The sequence below is a fragment of the Anoplopoma fimbria genome, chromosome 2 (genome assembly GCF_027596085.1).
Source record: "Anoplopoma fimbria isolate UVic2021 breed Golden Eagle Sablefish chromosome 2, Afim_UVic_2022, whole genome shotgun sequence".
NCBI lineage: Eukaryota > Metazoa > Chordata > Actinopteri > Perciformes > Anoplopomatidae > Anoplopoma > Anoplopoma fimbria.
Window position 1 is genome coordinate 8,971,995 of NC_072450.1, and position 17,234 is coordinate 8,989,228.

At 41.4% G+C, this 17,234-nt stretch overlaps 1 protein-coding gene across 1 annotated transcript in view; it reads left to right on the forward strand.

Annotated features, from left to right (window-relative positions):
- The window catches only part of fbn1 (fibrillin 1), a 59,308-nt gene that overhangs the window by 24,940 nt on the left and 17,134 nt on the right, over positions 1-17,234 (forward strand). The window contains exons 27-45 of the mRNA XM_054617966.1: positions 798-926; positions 1,763-1,888; positions 3,829-3,954; positions 4,047-4,169; positions 4,931-5,056; positions 5,724-5,849; positions 9,618-9,740; positions 10,380-10,502; positions 10,604-10,729; positions 12,279-12,401; positions 12,600-12,722; positions 12,849-13,016; positions 14,232-14,300; positions 14,419-14,544; positions 15,632-15,754; positions 15,834-15,992; positions 16,076-16,147; positions 16,241-16,366; positions 16,485-16,607. Of these exons, the coding sequence (XP_054473941.1) occupies positions 798-926; positions 1,763-1,888; positions 3,829-3,954; positions 4,047-4,169; positions 4,931-5,056; positions 5,724-5,849; positions 9,618-9,740; positions 10,380-10,502; positions 10,604-10,729; positions 12,279-12,401; positions 12,600-12,722; positions 12,849-13,016; positions 14,232-14,300; positions 14,419-14,544; positions 15,632-15,754; positions 15,834-15,992; positions 16,076-16,147; positions 16,241-16,366; positions 16,485-16,607 (2,340 nt within the window). The remainder of the gene's footprint in view (positions 1-797; positions 927-1,762; positions 1,889-3,828; positions 3,955-4,046; positions 4,170-4,930; positions 5,057-5,723; positions 5,850-9,617; positions 9,741-10,379; positions 10,503-10,603; positions 10,730-12,278; positions 12,402-12,599; positions 12,723-12,848; positions 13,017-14,231; positions 14,301-14,418; positions 14,545-15,631; positions 15,755-15,833; positions 15,993-16,075; positions 16,148-16,240; positions 16,367-16,484; positions 16,608-17,234) is intronic.

Sequence of the window (17,234 nt, forward strand, 5' to 3'; positions counted from 1 at the left end):
AAGCAAATAAACATGTAGCTGCTATTTTTGGCTGGAAAGTTAGTTTAATATCTCAGCTCTATTGTAAATTTACCGGTCTAGTCGTTCTTCATCAGTCCTCCTCTCTGAAACCCTCTGCCAACACTAATCACAGTGAACTGGTGTAAAGCCATTGCCTACACTCAGCTCATTCAGTCTTAATGGGAGTCTGGCTGCTTTGGACTTGTTGGAGCTGGTCCCTGTAGTCTGCATTGCTGCTCTGTTGAAATGTGCACACATCATTTTTAGGATTAAATGCCGGTGCCGTGGCTTTATTCTGAAATAATTTATATGGTCTGAGTGAGTAAATGATATCTGAGACCTTTTAACCCCGTATGAGTGAGAATCCAGCAGAAAGTCTTTGTGTTGAGTGTTTCAAAATGTGGATTAAATTCAAAAGGGATCAGGCCTTTAGCTTTAGACTTTGGAAGAATCTGCTTGAAGAGCTAAGGCGGCTAAGCCATCCATAAATTCACCTCTTTATCTCTTTTTATATCCTTTCTTTGTTGTAACCTTTTGCTTGGTTGGACTTATTTTTACATTTTGTACCTTAGCATCATCTCGTTTTGCTACTGATCTTATCAGTTCCTCACCTTTTTATTTAATGACTTTGTTACTGAGTTGAAAATCTCTACAAAACAAATGTTTTCATCATACGATTTGTATACCTCTCTATTTATAATGAGTGCAGGGAGCTCTCTAAATGTTTTTCATGTGTGAACGTTAGTTGTGTTTTTAAGAGAAGTTCTACCTCACTAAGGTTTGTTTCTGTCCTGCAGACATCGACGAGTGCCACATCTCTCCGGACCTCTGTGGACAGGGCCGGTGTGTGAACACAGCCGGAGACTTTGAGTGCGAGTGCTTCGAAGGTTATGAGAGTGGCTTCATGATGATGAAAAACTGCATGGGTGAGCCTCACACACCAACACCTGCAGACGATAAAAACACCTCCACTGAATCATCAGCTTTCTTTGATTTGGTACAGCCACATGCAGAGACGGCAACTCTTTCATGTGAAATCATTTAGTCTGTGAGGACATGAGTGAGAAACTTGATCTCCTTAACGACACTCTCACACACCCTGTTAAATGGGCAACATCTGAAGAGCAGATAGCTTTTTCAACCTATAAAGGTCTCCAAGTATAGGGAAGACCTTCCTCACATCCATTTTAGTCCTAATCACAACCCAGCCATCTCCTCCACACTCCCTCGTGGGCCATAAGCTCTGGATGAGGTGCTTAGGCTAACATGCCAGACGTGGAGCTCACTGTTTAGACGGCTGATGTAATCTGAAATTTGCAGGCTGTGTGCATTTGTATATATTTATATATAAAGAGAGAGAGACGGAGAATTAAACAGACTTTATTTTAACCCCTGTGTTTGGGTGTTGAAAGGGGTCTAGTCTCTGCAGCCAAAGTCTCGTCACAATCACTGCTCCCCAAAGTCTTAAAAGAGAATTGTTCTTTATTACATACTTGACCTTCATGTGAGGGAAACACACAGATTTTCATATGCAGCTACAGTGCAAGTCCTAATGTTCTGCCATCTGAGAAAATACTCTATTTCTGTTCTGGTCCGTCTTTTGTCTCCGATCACTTGCAAATAACAGTGCGGACATTCTGTCTTAAAGACCTGATTTTAGAAACAAATCTTATTTGTTTGCAGTTTGAACAAAGCCTAAATATCTCTACTCGTCTCTGTCTGTGTGTGTGTGTGTTCTGTACATTTGTGTGTGCACTGACAGACATTGATGAGTGTGACAGGAACCCTCTGCTGTGCCGTGGAGGTGAATGTGTAAACACGGAGGGCAGCTTCCAGTGCGTCTGCCCCGAAGGACACGAGATCGCATCCGACGGCTCGGCCTGTCTAGGTGAGTGAAGATAGGTGATAGTCATCAGAGAGGAGACTTTTTCCTCCTTCTCACTTTTCTCCTTTGTTTGAGAAATCTGTGTTGCAGAATATAGTTTCCAAAAAGGTCAAAAAGAAGATGAGTAAGTCCAGATGCCGTCTCAGAGGAGACAGTATGAGTGAAAAGTGAGCTTTGGATCGTCCTACTCCATCTTCCTCTGTTTCTGACTCTGTGTTGGAGGCTGATGAAGCAGCTCAGTAAAGAAGAATCCAAATGCAGACTTGGATACAATGAAGATACTTTCATAATGAAAAATTGTACGTACAAAAAAGGCAGGTAACAGATAAACAAAACTTCCTACAGCAACTAAACAAAGAAGACCAACTGACAAAAGACAAGCGGTGCAAAGAGACTAAAAACGAAAAAATGAGACTTGAAACTTCATGAGGGCGGGACAAACAAATACACAAGTCGGAAACCAAGAACAGCAGGAAGTAAAACAAGTGAAGACAAACTAACAAAAACCTGAGGAGGTCTGAGTCAGATCTGTGTCCGTGTGGGTTGTATATTCTTTGATAGATGGGCTGATTTTAACTCTAGACCAGTGTTTTTCTGCTGGTATGTTGAATTGTGTTCCCCTTAGAAGGGTCCACTAGGATCTGAACATAAAGATGAGATAAAATCCCAAAGTAATGCTATTCTAAATTATTTTCTTATTTCTTTAATTGTATTTGGTACTGTAGCTTTTACTGTTAATGTAACACTTTTATTCGGAATTTTCTTTTTTTTTGTGTCTACCTCTCATTGGTTATATGAGATTCAGCCATCTTGTTTTTTTACCCTTTCTGTAATACGCCCCAGTGAACCCTCTTTGCTGAAACATGTTTGCTCAATAATTAACAGACTCTTCCAGTAAGTCAGTTTGTGTGAATTCTTATTTTTCACATTTTGGTTACTCGAGCATATAGTTGAGTGGAGAAGCAGCAACAGCACACACTTTCCACAAAAACAAGATCAGCGCCTGATTTTTCCCATGCTTTCTATAGTTTCACAACCCGTGTTTACTTTGCGTTGCGCTGATTGTGCATTATTCACTGGGTGTCACTATGATGACCTAATGTGTATTAGGGTTTCACTCCATGACCTAATGCTCAACCACTGCCCTTCACGCTCATTTATTTTCTTTATTACCACCCAAAGTAATAAAAACAATGAAAGCATTACTGAAAACTGCCCACATCATCCCTTCTGAGACAATGGTCTTCATTATCTCTGGTGAAGTAACAAGTTAAAGTATTAAAACGATGGTAATGATAATAAACGTTGATTTCAGAGACGGGTGTGATAGAGTGTGCTTAATGATGTCAGATTCCTTCTTGGAAACGTCCTATTTATCACCATTAGGTACTGATCCATCATAAAACATCTGTCGCAAGTTATACTTGAACTATGATAAGTGTCTCCACTGTAAGAGCTCTAATGGTGCAATTTACTCTGGGTGTAGACAGAAACGATTATCAATTAGTCAATCGACAGAAAATTAGAAAGCAGCTATTCTGATTGATAGATTCATCCTTTATCAATGCCAAATGCCAGCAATTGTACAGTTGCTGTTTTGAATATAATTGAGTTGAGTTTTGGACTGTTTTGTTACATTTTTAACTTCTTGAAATTTGTGACTTCATTAAAAAAAATTATATTTAGGGCCAAATTATCAATCAAATAGTCAAGCAAAATAATCAACCGAGATATCGATATTGAAAATAATGCCTGGTGACGCCATACTGTAGGTTGGTGACTTGCTTAATGGCAGAAGTGATTGATGTCTAGGAGCATGTCACAAACTCCATTTACTCAATCCTGACTTGCGCCGCTGGCACCTTCAGCTTTAAACATTGGGGGTTCTTTTTATGAATTATTTATTCAGAAATGGTTTCTAATTTGCTTTTGTTCTTTCACAGATATCAATGAATGTGACTTGAGTGACAGGCTGTGCAGGAACGGCCAGTGTGTCAACATGATCGGCCGCTACCAGTGTTCCTGCGACACGGGATACAAATCTACAGAGAACAGACTGGAGTGTGTTGGTGCGTATTGAACATATTACTGATTATTTCCTTTTCAAAGATGTTACTTTTGTATGGATCAAATGTGACGGTGTGTTTTACCTGCCTCTCAGACATCGACGAGTGTACCATTGAGAACGGCGGCTGTGAGACTTTCTGCACCAACTCAGAGGGAAGCTATGAGTGCAGCTGTCACAGTGGATACGCCCTGATGCCCGACCTGAGGAGCTGCACTGGTAAGAAGCTCTGTATCTGTCATTAAGTCGTAATTCATCTCTACAATTTGTCAAGATTTGTTATCTAAAGAAAACTGCCTTTGAAGGATTTAAATTAAGGTTTTTGAGATTGAGAAAGGATTGCACGTGCAGTTGTACTGAAGCAATTTAAAAGGTTGTTTCTAGAGAATACTGATTTAAGAGCAGGAACAAACAAACAGAGAGAGACTCACTGCTGTGATTTAACTGGCACATGTTCAAAGAAAGCATAAGTTTGTCAGCAGAGAAAAAAGTAAAGGCCAAATCTGACAACTTATCATTTGTTTTAAGATCCAAAATGTTACTAAATAGAACAGATAAGTAGATGGTGCTTGTTGATTACATCCTGGCATTTCGTTTAATTTCCAATATCAGTAGGCCTCAAGTGTTGTACATAGACTGACTCCTGTGATTCATATTCCTTTAATTACCAGAGACAGATATACAGTCAGATATCAAAGGCAGTACAAGGGTAATTGTAGTGTGGTTTGTGCAAAAGAAGAGCTTGAAATTACTTGAAACTTTATTTGAAAAAGCTGTGTCCTGATTTGACCGTACTGATTTATGAGTGGCAAAGTAAATGTACTTTTATTGTCCTGTATTCTTCCCTGCATAGAGAAGAGAAAATAATATATCAACATTCAATCCATGATCACTAGTACTCATTACAGTTGTCTCTGTCCTCTATACTTTGTCTGCTCCCATTTCATTTTTTGATTTGCCTCTCTGTCTTCAATCTTCAGATATTGATGAGTGTGAGGAGAGCCCAGACATCTGTGATGGAGGCCAGTGTACCAACACCCCCGGGACGTACCAGTGTCTGTGCTTTGATGGCTTCATGTCATCCGATGATATGAAGACCTGCCTGGGTAATGGATGCACATTTTTATGCTTGAAATAAAAACTCCACACCCTTCTGCAAGCTCGGCGCTTACTAGATCTGGGGGGTTCTCGGAAATTTTAGTGAAACACCGTAATGATCGTCTTAAAGGTTATCCAAGATATGAGTCATGAGAATAAGACGTAATGATTCAGATGTATGAGGTCTGTGTGTGTGTGTGTGTGTGTGTGTGTGTGTGTGTGTGTGTGTGTGTGTGTGTGTGTGTGTGTGTGTGTGTGTGTGTGTGTGTGTGTGTGTGTGTGTGAGAGAGAGAAAACAGAGTGAAATGTTGTTGTTGTTGTTGTTGATTTGCAAGACAGTGAACATTGTGTTAGTTTGGGTTGAGAGAGGAGGAATGCATGACGTTTAGAAGTCTGGTTCCACTGAAGAAGAAAACCAAAAACTGACATCAATTATGTAAAGACTTCTGCACAAACACATATTCTCTGATTGATGTATTTATAAAAGTAAACACATTTTAACGCCTTAATATAGTTCATGATGTTATTCTTTTGTGAATCACTTACATATATCACATCATCACAAAACCTGTTTGAAACTATTTCAACGTGCCTTTTTCCTTTTTTGTATTTGTGTTTATCAAATAAAATTCTTGCTCTTTCTCTGTTCCACTCTTCTCTTCCCTCACCGTCTAGATGTGGACGAGTGTGAGCTGAATTCAAACATCTGTCTGAGCGGGAACTGCGAGAACACGAAGGGATCCTTCATCTGTCACTGTGACCTGGGATACTCTGTCCGCAAGGGAACCACAGGTTGCACAGGTGAGCGAAACAAACCCACACATCCCTAACCCACAACAAAACATCCTGTCAGTGGAAGAACATGGATGGGAGTGAAATGATGGTGAGTCAGTAGAGGGCTGCTGCTGATTAAGTGGTGGAGGAGAGGTGTGTATATGTGTATGTGTGTGTGTGGTTTTGCTGAAATACAGGAGTGAAAGCAGGTTGAGGAGAGAGAGGTGAGAAATGAGAGGACGTGAGGAGAATGTCTGGCTAACCAGAAGCAGCTCTAACATTACTCACCCTCATTCAAGAGCTCCTGTCCGACCTGACGAGAAACACGCTCACAAACACACATACGTCGTTAACACGCACTCACACGCTCTAGCGGCAACGGCAGCGGGAGCAGTGAGGTCACCGTCTGCTGTCAGATGAATGCATCACATCGCACCTTTGTTTATTCCTTTGTTGCTCTTTCATTAAGGTCAGTTAAACATTACGTGATGGTTGGAAGAAGTCTGCAGCGTGCAATTGGCTGAAATTGCTCCAAAACACATAAATACTAAGCCCATCCGGCCGGCAGAGCCCTTTTGCTAGTTTGGACTCACTCCTTGTCTAGCCAGAGTTAAGTCTGATTTACATGGCCACTTAAAAGTTTGGAATTTAATGCGAGAGTTTGGTCTGCAATCTTATCTGACCTCATCTCGTTGATAGATATGAGTCACACAGTCAGCAGCAGCGCGTCTTCCTTCAGACGCAAATAAACATATCTGAAGTGTGATTCAAATTCACTCACACACACTCTTGCTCATTCTAATCCCATTAAAACGTCCATACAGTATTTTCCCTTGTTTTGAGTAAGTTAGAGTTGCAGTAAAGCAGCCGGTGCTGAGTCACAGGTTTGGAATTTCATCCCCAGAAATACCAAGGAATCAAGACACTAATTCCTCTCAGGCAGGCTGGATGTCTTGTTATAGACAAGTGAACAAAACCTGCAACTCTATTTGGATGGGATTTGCTTCTAAAATATTCAGACGAAAAAAAGCACAAGAAATCGGTTGTCATTGTCTTAAAGGCTCATGTGACCACGTTGGTATGCTTGGATTAAATCTTCTTGCGTGTGTGCGAGTGTTGATGAGTCAGTGGTGAGCTCCAGCTCAGATCTGATCCAGCTGTTGATGAAGCTCCCACAAGAATTATTTATCTCTTTATTTATCCGTCACTATAACACTGAGAACTCAGTAGGCAGGCATGGGGTAGTATTTGTATGTACTCTTAAGGACTTGCGTGTATTGGAAAGTTAGGACTGGGTGTGGATGTGCTGGGGGAGTTTACAAGGCTGGGAGTGCTTTAACTTTAAAGAGAGGATCAGTGTGAAGGCTTAATCGTGTTGACTTTGTCAGCTAAATGACAAAACTGTCAAACAATTAGTGCTTTGTAACTTTACAAAACACAATATTCCTCATAAAGCTAAGAAGCAATGAAAACAAACCTTTGGTGTACAGTCAGGGGTTTATCTGCTACAGTCTTATTTGGTCTGGGATGACTAGAAACTTATGTTGGCTAAAGTTAGATCCTTAGTGGCTACTTTAAATATTCTGTTTTATTGTGGTGTAACCGACATTACTGATTCTGTTTGTTGAATTAAAGTCTCTTCTCTGTTACCATTATCCTGTTATTGCCACTTGGTCTCACTATAACTGAGTCTGCTTAGTCCGGTACAACCAGCGGCTAAAGATAGCTAATGTTAGCCTTGGACCGTAGTGCAATAGCTGCTTTTTTTGGGGAGCACTCTTGCAGACGGGCGGTTGCCGTGTAGCGGTTTTAAAGCCCCTTTAACAACTTGTGCAAATGTTACAATGCATTTTAATACTTACCATTTTCTCTTTGTTTTCTTGTGGCAACAGATGTTTTAGTTTATGAAAAATAACACAGTGTCAGGATTCTGCTTGTGTCAAAAACAAGAAGATGACAGCATATATCGATTCACATGAACAGTGGAAAATCGCTGGTGAGGGATGAAACAGAAATAAGGAGGGGAACCTTTAAATGTAGTAAAATGGGATGATTTAATATTCTTTATATGGCTTTGATCAGCAGATATGAAGAATTCCTCTCTTCTTTTTTTCATTTGTAGTGTATAGCCATTACTTTAGGGTCGGGTTGTAAGGAGGGTTGCCATACTAGAAGGCATTCAGGCATCTAGTGAGAAAGACAGAAAGACATATAGACAAAAAGGCAAACAGATAAACAGACAGGTGAACAGGCAGGCATACAGACTAGGAGACCGCTGGACAGCCAGGTGGCAAAAAATATCCTTTTTTGCCCTTAATCTGTCAAACATTAGCTGTAGTTAAATCCGTCTTCCTCTTTGACACCAGCTGTGACCGCTGACACGCTTCTTGCAAGCGACAACCCTCTGTTTGCATTTTACATTTCCACATTAGAACGTGTGTCTGTTTGTTGTGCTCTCTCTCTTTGTCATCAAAGGCTTCGGGGCGGGGGAATTATCTTTAATTCTGTCTTTAATCTAGCGAGATTTGTTTGCTACCAGCCCTCATATTAACCCCCCCGTCATCAAATGTAGTGTAAATATACTGTAGCCTCTCCTCGGGAAGACTGTAAACCAGCAGCACTGATCTCTAATTGACAGTGTTTTTGAATTACTACCCTCACAAAGACAGACACACGGAGAAGGGTGCGTCTCATTGGCTGATAGGTCTTAACATCTTGATCGAGTTCATGGCACGGCTTCCCTTGATGTACAGGGACACACACATTCACACACACACACACACACACACACACACACAATCCCTCTATAGAAGCTGTAACACGGTGAAAGGCATTGTGTTTTCACAGGCTTGTTTTGACTCATATTAGCAGTCATCATATGATCATGTCAGAACTTCTCAAAGAACAAGAGTTTCAGAGCCACATTTTCCAGTATCTCGTCATTGCCAGCTGCCTCATAGAGATCTTATTGGTTACACCCGACAGGACGTTAACAGCTTAATGGGCAGGGCAGATTTTACTAGTAACCAATTGTATTGTTCCCTTTTAATTGCTGTTGTTCATTTATTAGAATCCATGACTTGATACAATAGGTTAGTCTGTATAGAGAGGTACTTTTATAACCGCATTATCTACTAAGTGCCTCCAATATTTCATCGATTGGCAGAGTTCAGATGTAATTATAATCGTTTTGCCGTGAAAGAATGTTTATTTGTAGAGTTGGCACGTCACCACATCGCATTTTTATAGAAAATTATATTTTGGAAAGATTACATTTCAAACTTGACATCTGGGGTGGTGAGAAAACCAAACATGAGCGTTGAAAGAGTGCTGTTATAAAAGCCTCATATGAGAGGTTCAGTGTCGGTGGGTTTGTGTGCAAAGAGGGAAATGTTTGCCTAAAATAACCTCAGAAATACTAGTTCAGGCTGAGCAGACAGAACAAGGCCTTAGCGTTAGGATATCGTTCTCCCTCCTGGCATTCTTTGTAGCTCTCTGGACACACTTTGCACAATGAAAATCCAGAGACTGGATCTGCTCATTAAACCTCTGCAGGAAGGCTATTAGTATCGGAGATCATGAGAATGCCTCTGTGCCTTCTGGTCTGAAATACATGGATGAAGACAGTGACCCAGAAAGACTTACTCCTGTCGTCCCCCGCTGCTGTCTGAATGCAATTCAAACCAACAAGCGCCAACTCGCTCCACAATGCCAAGAACCCCACTGGACTGAGAATGCAGACCCGAATATTTTCCTAAATCATGACCCCCTCGTTTGTTTCCTTTTTTTTTCCAGATGTCAATGAGTGTGAGATCGGAGCCCATAACTGTGACAGACATGCTACCTGCACCAACACTGCCGGCGGCTTCAAATGCAACTGTGCTCCGGGATGGATAGGAAACGGCCTCAAATGCACAGGTAAGGCTGATGGCCTTAAAGGTAACTGCTGCCACTCAATGGCTCCAATGAAATAGTATATATGATCTCATTCAGGAATAGACATTTCTTTAACATTTTGTCGGTATCCAAGAAAGCTGAGGTGAGAATATCTTGCTGTTTATGATTCAGCGACCAAACAAAAGGTTAAAAATACTTCTCATGTTTTTTCTCGAGCATGACAAAAACATGTTTTTTTTTTGCTGAAAGTTGGTCTAGCCAATATGTGCATATATATAGTATCTTACAGTATTCCCTGTAAGCTACATTACAGTGTACATGTCCACATACAGTGACTTGTTAATACGTGTGTATTAATCCATGGCTGAAGAAATGCACTATTTACCCCTGTCTTAGTAACTTTTGTTAAACAGCCGAGCTATTTTAGAAAATGAATTAGCCCTTTTTGTAAATGAAACTAAATTTCTGAGCTGTGTTTTTAAGATTTATGACTGTATTTGAAATGAATGCGCTTGTGGAGTGCCAGGGTAAAGAAGTCATAAAGTTGAGAGATTGACTAATGCATAATTTGTTTTGTTAACAAGAAGAAAACATATCCCCAACATTTGGATGAAGTAGTCTCCACATGCATACATGTTATTGGACTCTGTAATGTTTCAGACCTGGACGAGTGCTCCAACGGGACTCACATGTGCAGCAACAACGCTGACTGTCTCAACACCATGGGCTCATACCGATGTGCCTGCAAGGATGGATTCTCTGGAGACGGATTCTACTGCTCAGGTCACACTTCTAAAAAAAACTACATGTAATGCTTTCTCAAAGATACACATAATGCATTGTGTGTTTACGAGCTGTGAATGTGTGTTTGGTCACCCCTACAGACAGCGATGAGTGTGCAGAGAACGGCAACCTGTGTGAGAGCGGCCACTGTCTGAACCTGCCGGGAGGCTACCGCTGTGAATGTGACATGGGCTTCATCCCAACTCCAGAAGGAAAGGCCTGCGAGGGTAAAACAATACAACGCTGCTATTCCCTGACTATCTTGGTGCCAGACCTCTGAATTGGTGCCCACATCCTAAATTAGGGTTGAGTGATTCAAACAGGCCTGGTGTTCGGCTACTCTAGTGAAATGGTTGTTTGTTCCCCTGTTTGGAGAAACAAAGGATCCAAACAGATGCTTCCTTCAAATTGGACTCATGAGATAGTATTTGGACACGGTAAGCACACAATAAGCTCAGCAGCCAAGTGGTTTTTAGTTGTGAGAACATGTCTAAGTGGTTGGCCAAATATTTTTTTTTTGGTTTGAGTTTTAAAACAGCAGACATAGGCCTATGAAAACTTGTTTAATAACGTTAGTTAAGCTAATGTGTTCACTGCCAATAGAATTCTGTTTTTGTCCGAACCATAGACTGCATGTAAAGATTTTTATTAACCTTTTTGTAGTCTATTTTCCTTTTTTTTTTATTTCACTCATATTACTATGTTTTTGGTTGAACAACATAACATAATAGCTTAAGGTGGGAACACTAGTGAGCTGACGTTAGCATGTAATAGTCATCCAGCTAATTTAGCCTTTGTAACACTGAGACACAATGTTGAGTGGCCACTGACTTTAGTTTTGTCTTGAGTTAATTAAACAAACCCTTTATTGGCTCATGTCCATGTTATACAGTTTAGGGTGATAAAGGTCTTTGAGTTTTTCTGATGCAGATAAACAATGGACTGGGTGGAAGGAACTCTTATTTTGCAGCATAAAGTGCAAAATTTCCTTGCATTTAACATTCATCATCCAAAAAGACTGTATATACGCTATACAGACTTACAAAGGCTATAGAATGGAGTGCTAACAAAGGGCCATATAGTCTGAATCTTAGGCAAAGGTCTTTTTTTTAGTTTTCATGCTCTTGTTTGAGATAAAGCTTCATCTTTAAGACATATCTCTAGACTTAAAACCTTGATGATATGCTTACATACAATCCAAGTTTGCCTTATTTAGGATTCCCATAGAGACAGTAGACCTGTCTAGCAGAGCTTCTGTAGAGTCGACACAATAAGCACATTTATGCCTGCTAGCAGACGAGCGTGACTCATACTTCCAGTGATAAGACATTGCTGGATCCAATTGAACGAGCAGCAGACTGACCTCATTGTGCTGATGTGTCGAACATCCTGAAATAACCTGTCCGGTCCTCCCTGTCTCAACTCAGGCGGGACTGGATGGTAACGACTTGTGCAGAGTCTAATGATGTGGAAGAGCACAATTTCATAACCTTGGCTGCTGCTCTGATAGTGTCTCCGTGAGCCTCTAACTGGCGCGCCGGGTGTGTGTGTGTGTGTGTGTGTGTGTGTGTGTGTGTGTGTGTGTGTGTGTGTCTGGATATGTCTGGGCCTTTTTTTTTTTGCCCCAGACCTGTCATTCTTTAGTAGAGGTGAGCGGCCTTCACTTCCTATTGCTGGCTGCCAATTTTCCACGATGATCCCGTGATCCACTAATCCCTCACAGCTGGGCCTCTCTCTCTCTCTCTCTCTCTCTCTCTCTCTCTCTCTCTTTTACAGACATAGACGAATGTACCTTTACTGACATCTGTGTCAATGGACGTTGCCAGAATATCCCAGGACTTTTTAGATGTGAATGTAACATTGGTTATGAACTGGACAGGAGTGGAGGCAACTGCACGGGTAAGACTTGTCGACGCACCACTTAAGTTGCCAATGTTGTTCTGTTTATGCCCCAAAATGTAAAAGAAATGGAGAAACAGCTCTCAAATCCCTCTGAGATTTAGAAGTAAGGTCACTGCTGCTCTCTTTGCTGTTGTGGACATATTTTTGTGGAGATAAATAACTTTTATACACTGTTGCTTTGTATATCTCTCCCAGATATCAATGAGTGTGCGGACCCGACCATCTGTATTAATGGAATATGTGTCAACATCCCTGGAAGCTACCACTGTAACTGCCCCGCAGACTTTGAACTCAACCCCACTCGGGTGGGCTGTGTAGGTGAGACTCAACAAGTGCTCACTACACATTGTTGGTGTTTGAGCTTAGCTAATCGTTGAACTAATTCTAAAGCAAAGGCAAGACACACCTGTATACCTGATCACCTGTGTGTGCATGTGTTTACAGACACTCGCTCTGGAAGCTGCTACCTGGATGTTCGTTCTCGAGGAGATGCATCAGAGAGCTTGGACTGCTCCAATGAGATTGGAGTTGGTGTTTCCAAGGCTTCCTGCTGCTGCTCCAAGGGCCTGGGATGGGGAAATCCTTGTGAATCATGCCCCTTCGTCAACTCAAGTGAGTCATCCCATCGTTATTTACATTTTGCCTGCATTGTGTGTTTATTTTCATGATTCAGTTTAGTAGCAAGGTTTGCAAGCTCTTGCCAGAGATATACAGAGGTGACATATCTAACCTCCTAGAAGCAAGTTCTGTAGCTGACGGATACTCTTAATGTTTGGCTCACCAGAAACACAATGTCAATTTAGTGCTATGTTTTTATTTATTTTCATCAGAAGGTGTTAATATAGGTATAGTTAGTGAACCATAGTATCTGGTCAACTCTTTTCCAGCTGTCCATCAGATCTGCTCAGAAATGAGAATTAAGGAGTGATAAGTTGCATTTTAATGTCATTATTTCAAACTTTAATTTAAACCTCCTCAAGTTAGCAAAGTGAGTCGTCAGGTTTGTTTGATACAAACAAGTGCAGCATTGCTGAATGGACTTCAACAACAACATGCATCTTTTTATCACATTAGAGATTTCTTAAGCTATTTCCAGTCCAACTCAACCACAGAACCCCTGATACAAGGCATGTAATTAGAAAGGAACAATTGGGTTGTTGTTTTCATAATAGAGTCAGTTGCAGATGATAAGCATTGATAGGAAAACCAATACAATGTCAAAAATAACAAAGTTGCTGCTACTTTTTCAGATATTTTCTTGCCCTGAGACCAAAGTTGTTTTTTCAGTTTGTGTGAATTGTCTTAAGGTTTCAGTCTCTGTCTTTCCATCACTTAATAAGTAAAGATTTATGTAGACTTTGGACAACAGAATGGGCGGGGAACTGTCATGGATTTTAAATGTCATTATCTGGAAAAGTACTTTCACTGTCTCTGGTTTTGATAAACAATGCTGTCAAATCCTTTTATTTGTTGTTTTGTACCCTGGTGAGAGTTAGCTGCTCTGCAAACACACAGTCTACATGCTGCCTGCTCTTACCATGCGATGACTGTGTGTTTGCTGTAATTGTTGTTGCTGGTAAGGATGAGACAGCTTTGTGCAACTTACTTGAAATTGCCAACAGATGGTTCAAAACATTGCAGGGAATGACTCATCCCTTTAAGCTTGAGGAAATACTTGCTCCTATGACAAGAACAGAAACTGTTAATAACTCCTGAGATCTGAGATGGCTGATCATTACTGTCAAATCCTGCATTAAATCAATCTTGATGGTGGCTTGTGTGCTCTGTCATTGTTGCTTGTTTACGTGTTTTGGTGCTATGTTACAGCTGAGTACAAGACGCTGTGTCCTGGAGGAGAAGGCTTCAGACCAAACCCCATCACTGTCATCTTGGAAGGTCAGACAGCAACATGCTATCATGTGTTTGTGTCAGTTTGCTCTTGTGCACACTTAGAGACACAGATAACACACCCACCTACAATGCTCACCGAGTGTTTCCTTTCTCTCTCTGGCAGACATCAATGAGTGCCAGGAGCTGCCAGGCTTGTGCCAGGGAGGACAGTGCATCAACACCTTTGGCAGCTTCCAGTGTGAATGTCCAAGAGGCTACGCCCTCAACACAGACACCAGAGTCTGTGAAGGTATAAAACACACACACAAACACATGTGTTTTCTATTCCTATGCAGCCCCACTGACACATGAACACACATGCGACCAATCCCTTTCTAACTTTTGCCCTGGAACGTATCAGAAGGATGGAAATTGAGTCGTTCCACAGAGGCCTGCGTTCAGCGAGAACACATGGAAAGAGGGGAAAAAAGCACTGAGAGCAAAGAGACAAAGAAGTATCGGAACCTTTTTTGTCCCGTAGACGACACTACAGCTCATTCTAGCTCAATGTGTCTCAAGTTCCCCAGTCTGTTGCTAACCCGGCACAGCTCAGTCAGGATGATGAGACAGCTGAGTGCCTAACTGTGTCCAGAGGAGCGAGGGCTCTGATGTGGTCAGCCCTCTCCTCAGGGAAGTACAGCGAGTCCCCTGTAGACAGGCCAGAGATGACAGAGGGAGGGAGGGACGGAGGAATGAAAGATGGGAAGAGGGTGGGGGGGGGCAAAGATAAATGAGAAGGGTGTTTAGAAAAGAGAAACAGGAACAAAGAGAAGAGAGGAGGGGGCTGAGCGGGTGAGACAATGACATGTGGCTGGCGGCATTTTAATTAGCGTGTGTTTGTTGGCCAGGAGAACAAAAGCATGTGTCTGCTTTGTAAAGTCCAGGACTGCACATCCACTATGTCTCCAACCAATCAACAGTTCAGCTGTTAGCCGGGCTGAAAGGAACGAGCACTGTGTTAGCTATCTGGCAGGAATGTTGATAGAGAAGTATAGAAGTAAGGAAAGCTGTTAGATTAAATGATTATTGATATGAGTAGATGTTAAAAGCAAAGTCCAGGCTGTGTCTTGCTGTAGTTACGGCAGGAGTCATTCTGGTTGTGCAATGATTACTTAAGATAATGACAAATTATGTATATGATCAGAATATTTTGCAGACAGGAAGTTGTTCTATAGGAAATTTGTATCATGATGTATCTTCATTGCACTAATGTCAGCTTTCTTTAGATCACAGAAAGGCTTTAAAAATGAAAAGTTTTAAATAAATAAGTTGTTCCACCTCAACAAAAATAATACAAATATTGACTTATTGCCGTCTGTCCCTCTTCCTGTGTGCAGATATCAATGAGTGTGAGCGACCGGGTATCTGCGGCCCGGGTCAGTGCTACAACACCATTGGAAACTACACCTGTATCTGCCCTGTGGACTACATGCAGGTCAACGGCGGGAACAACTGCATGGGTAGGTCTGCACGCTCCTCTCTCATGACAGTATCAATCAGCAAAATGGTCGATAAAAAATCTTACGAACACACACACAGACATGAGGAAGAGCTACTGCTACAGGAACTTCAACTCCGTCAACGGGACATGTGACGGAGAGCTGACCTTCAACATGACCAAAAAGATGTGCTGCTGCTCCTACAACATTGGCCGTGCATGGAATAAACCCTGTGAGCGGTGTCCCGTGCCCAGCACCGGTGAGATCTCACACACACACGTTTGTAGAAAGTATACGTAACTAAAAGTGAACCTTATAAGCTCACGTCTTATGTCCTCACAGACGAGTTTGCGATCCTGTGCGGCAGCGAGAGACCAGGATATTTCATCGACATCACCACCGGACGGGTCATTGGTAAGATTTCAAAAGTCAATGTTTTTTTATAATCAAAAGAAAAGTTAGTTCTGTTCTAATCCTTTCTCCCTCGTCTCTTTCCCTATGTGCTAGATATCGATGAGTGCAGGGAAATCCCAGGAGTGTGTGAGAATGGAGTGTGCATCAACATGGTTGGCAGCTTCAGGTGTGAGTGCCCCATTGGCTTCGTCTACAACGACAAGCTGTTGATTTGCGAAGGTACAGTAAAGTCCTACTGAAAGTGATGCCAAAATGTAAAATTCTGAGAATACTTTGTGTTTTTTTAAACTAAGCCAGTCTTTTTATATTTATACCCTCTGTCCCTGTTGTTGTTTAGATATTGACGAGTGTCAGAATGGACCGGTGTGCCAGCAGAATGCAGCCTGTCTGAACCAGCCGGGAAGCTTCCGCTGCGATTGTAAACCTGGATATCGCTTCACGTCCACCGGACAGTGTCTCGGTAAGGCTGTGGTGGTGATCATTTACGACCTTTTAAAGAGGTGAAATGTGTCAGCAGCAGATTATACAGAACATAACTTGTGTGATGCTCGGTCGTCACTGCTCACTCAACCCTACAGAGAAGGTCCTCAGTGGAGATCAAACAGAATTAATAATAATAATAATAATAACTTTATTTATATAGCGCCTTTAAAAACAGCGTTTACAACATGCTTTTACAGACAAAGCAGAAAAAGCAAGGCAATAAAACAAAAGAAAGCTCAACAATGAGGGCCAACAAAGCAAGACAAACTGAGGAAAGATTTAAACCCTGATAAAACGGTACAATATTTATCACGGTAAAACCAATGAATGTGATTAAAATGAACTAAGAAATTAAATACAAAACATAATGATAATATAGTAAAATAATTTAGTAAAACCAATAATAAGATAAAGCATTAGTGCGATGACATCACATAAAAGCCAGTCTGTAAAAATGTTTTTAAGAAGTGATTTAAATGAGATTTAAACTGATTTTGCAAGCCGTATCTCCTCAGGCAGGTCGTTCCAAAGCCGAGGGGTCTTGATGGCAAAAGCAAAGTCACCTTTAGTTTTTAGCCGCGACTTTGGAAACAGCCAGAAAGGG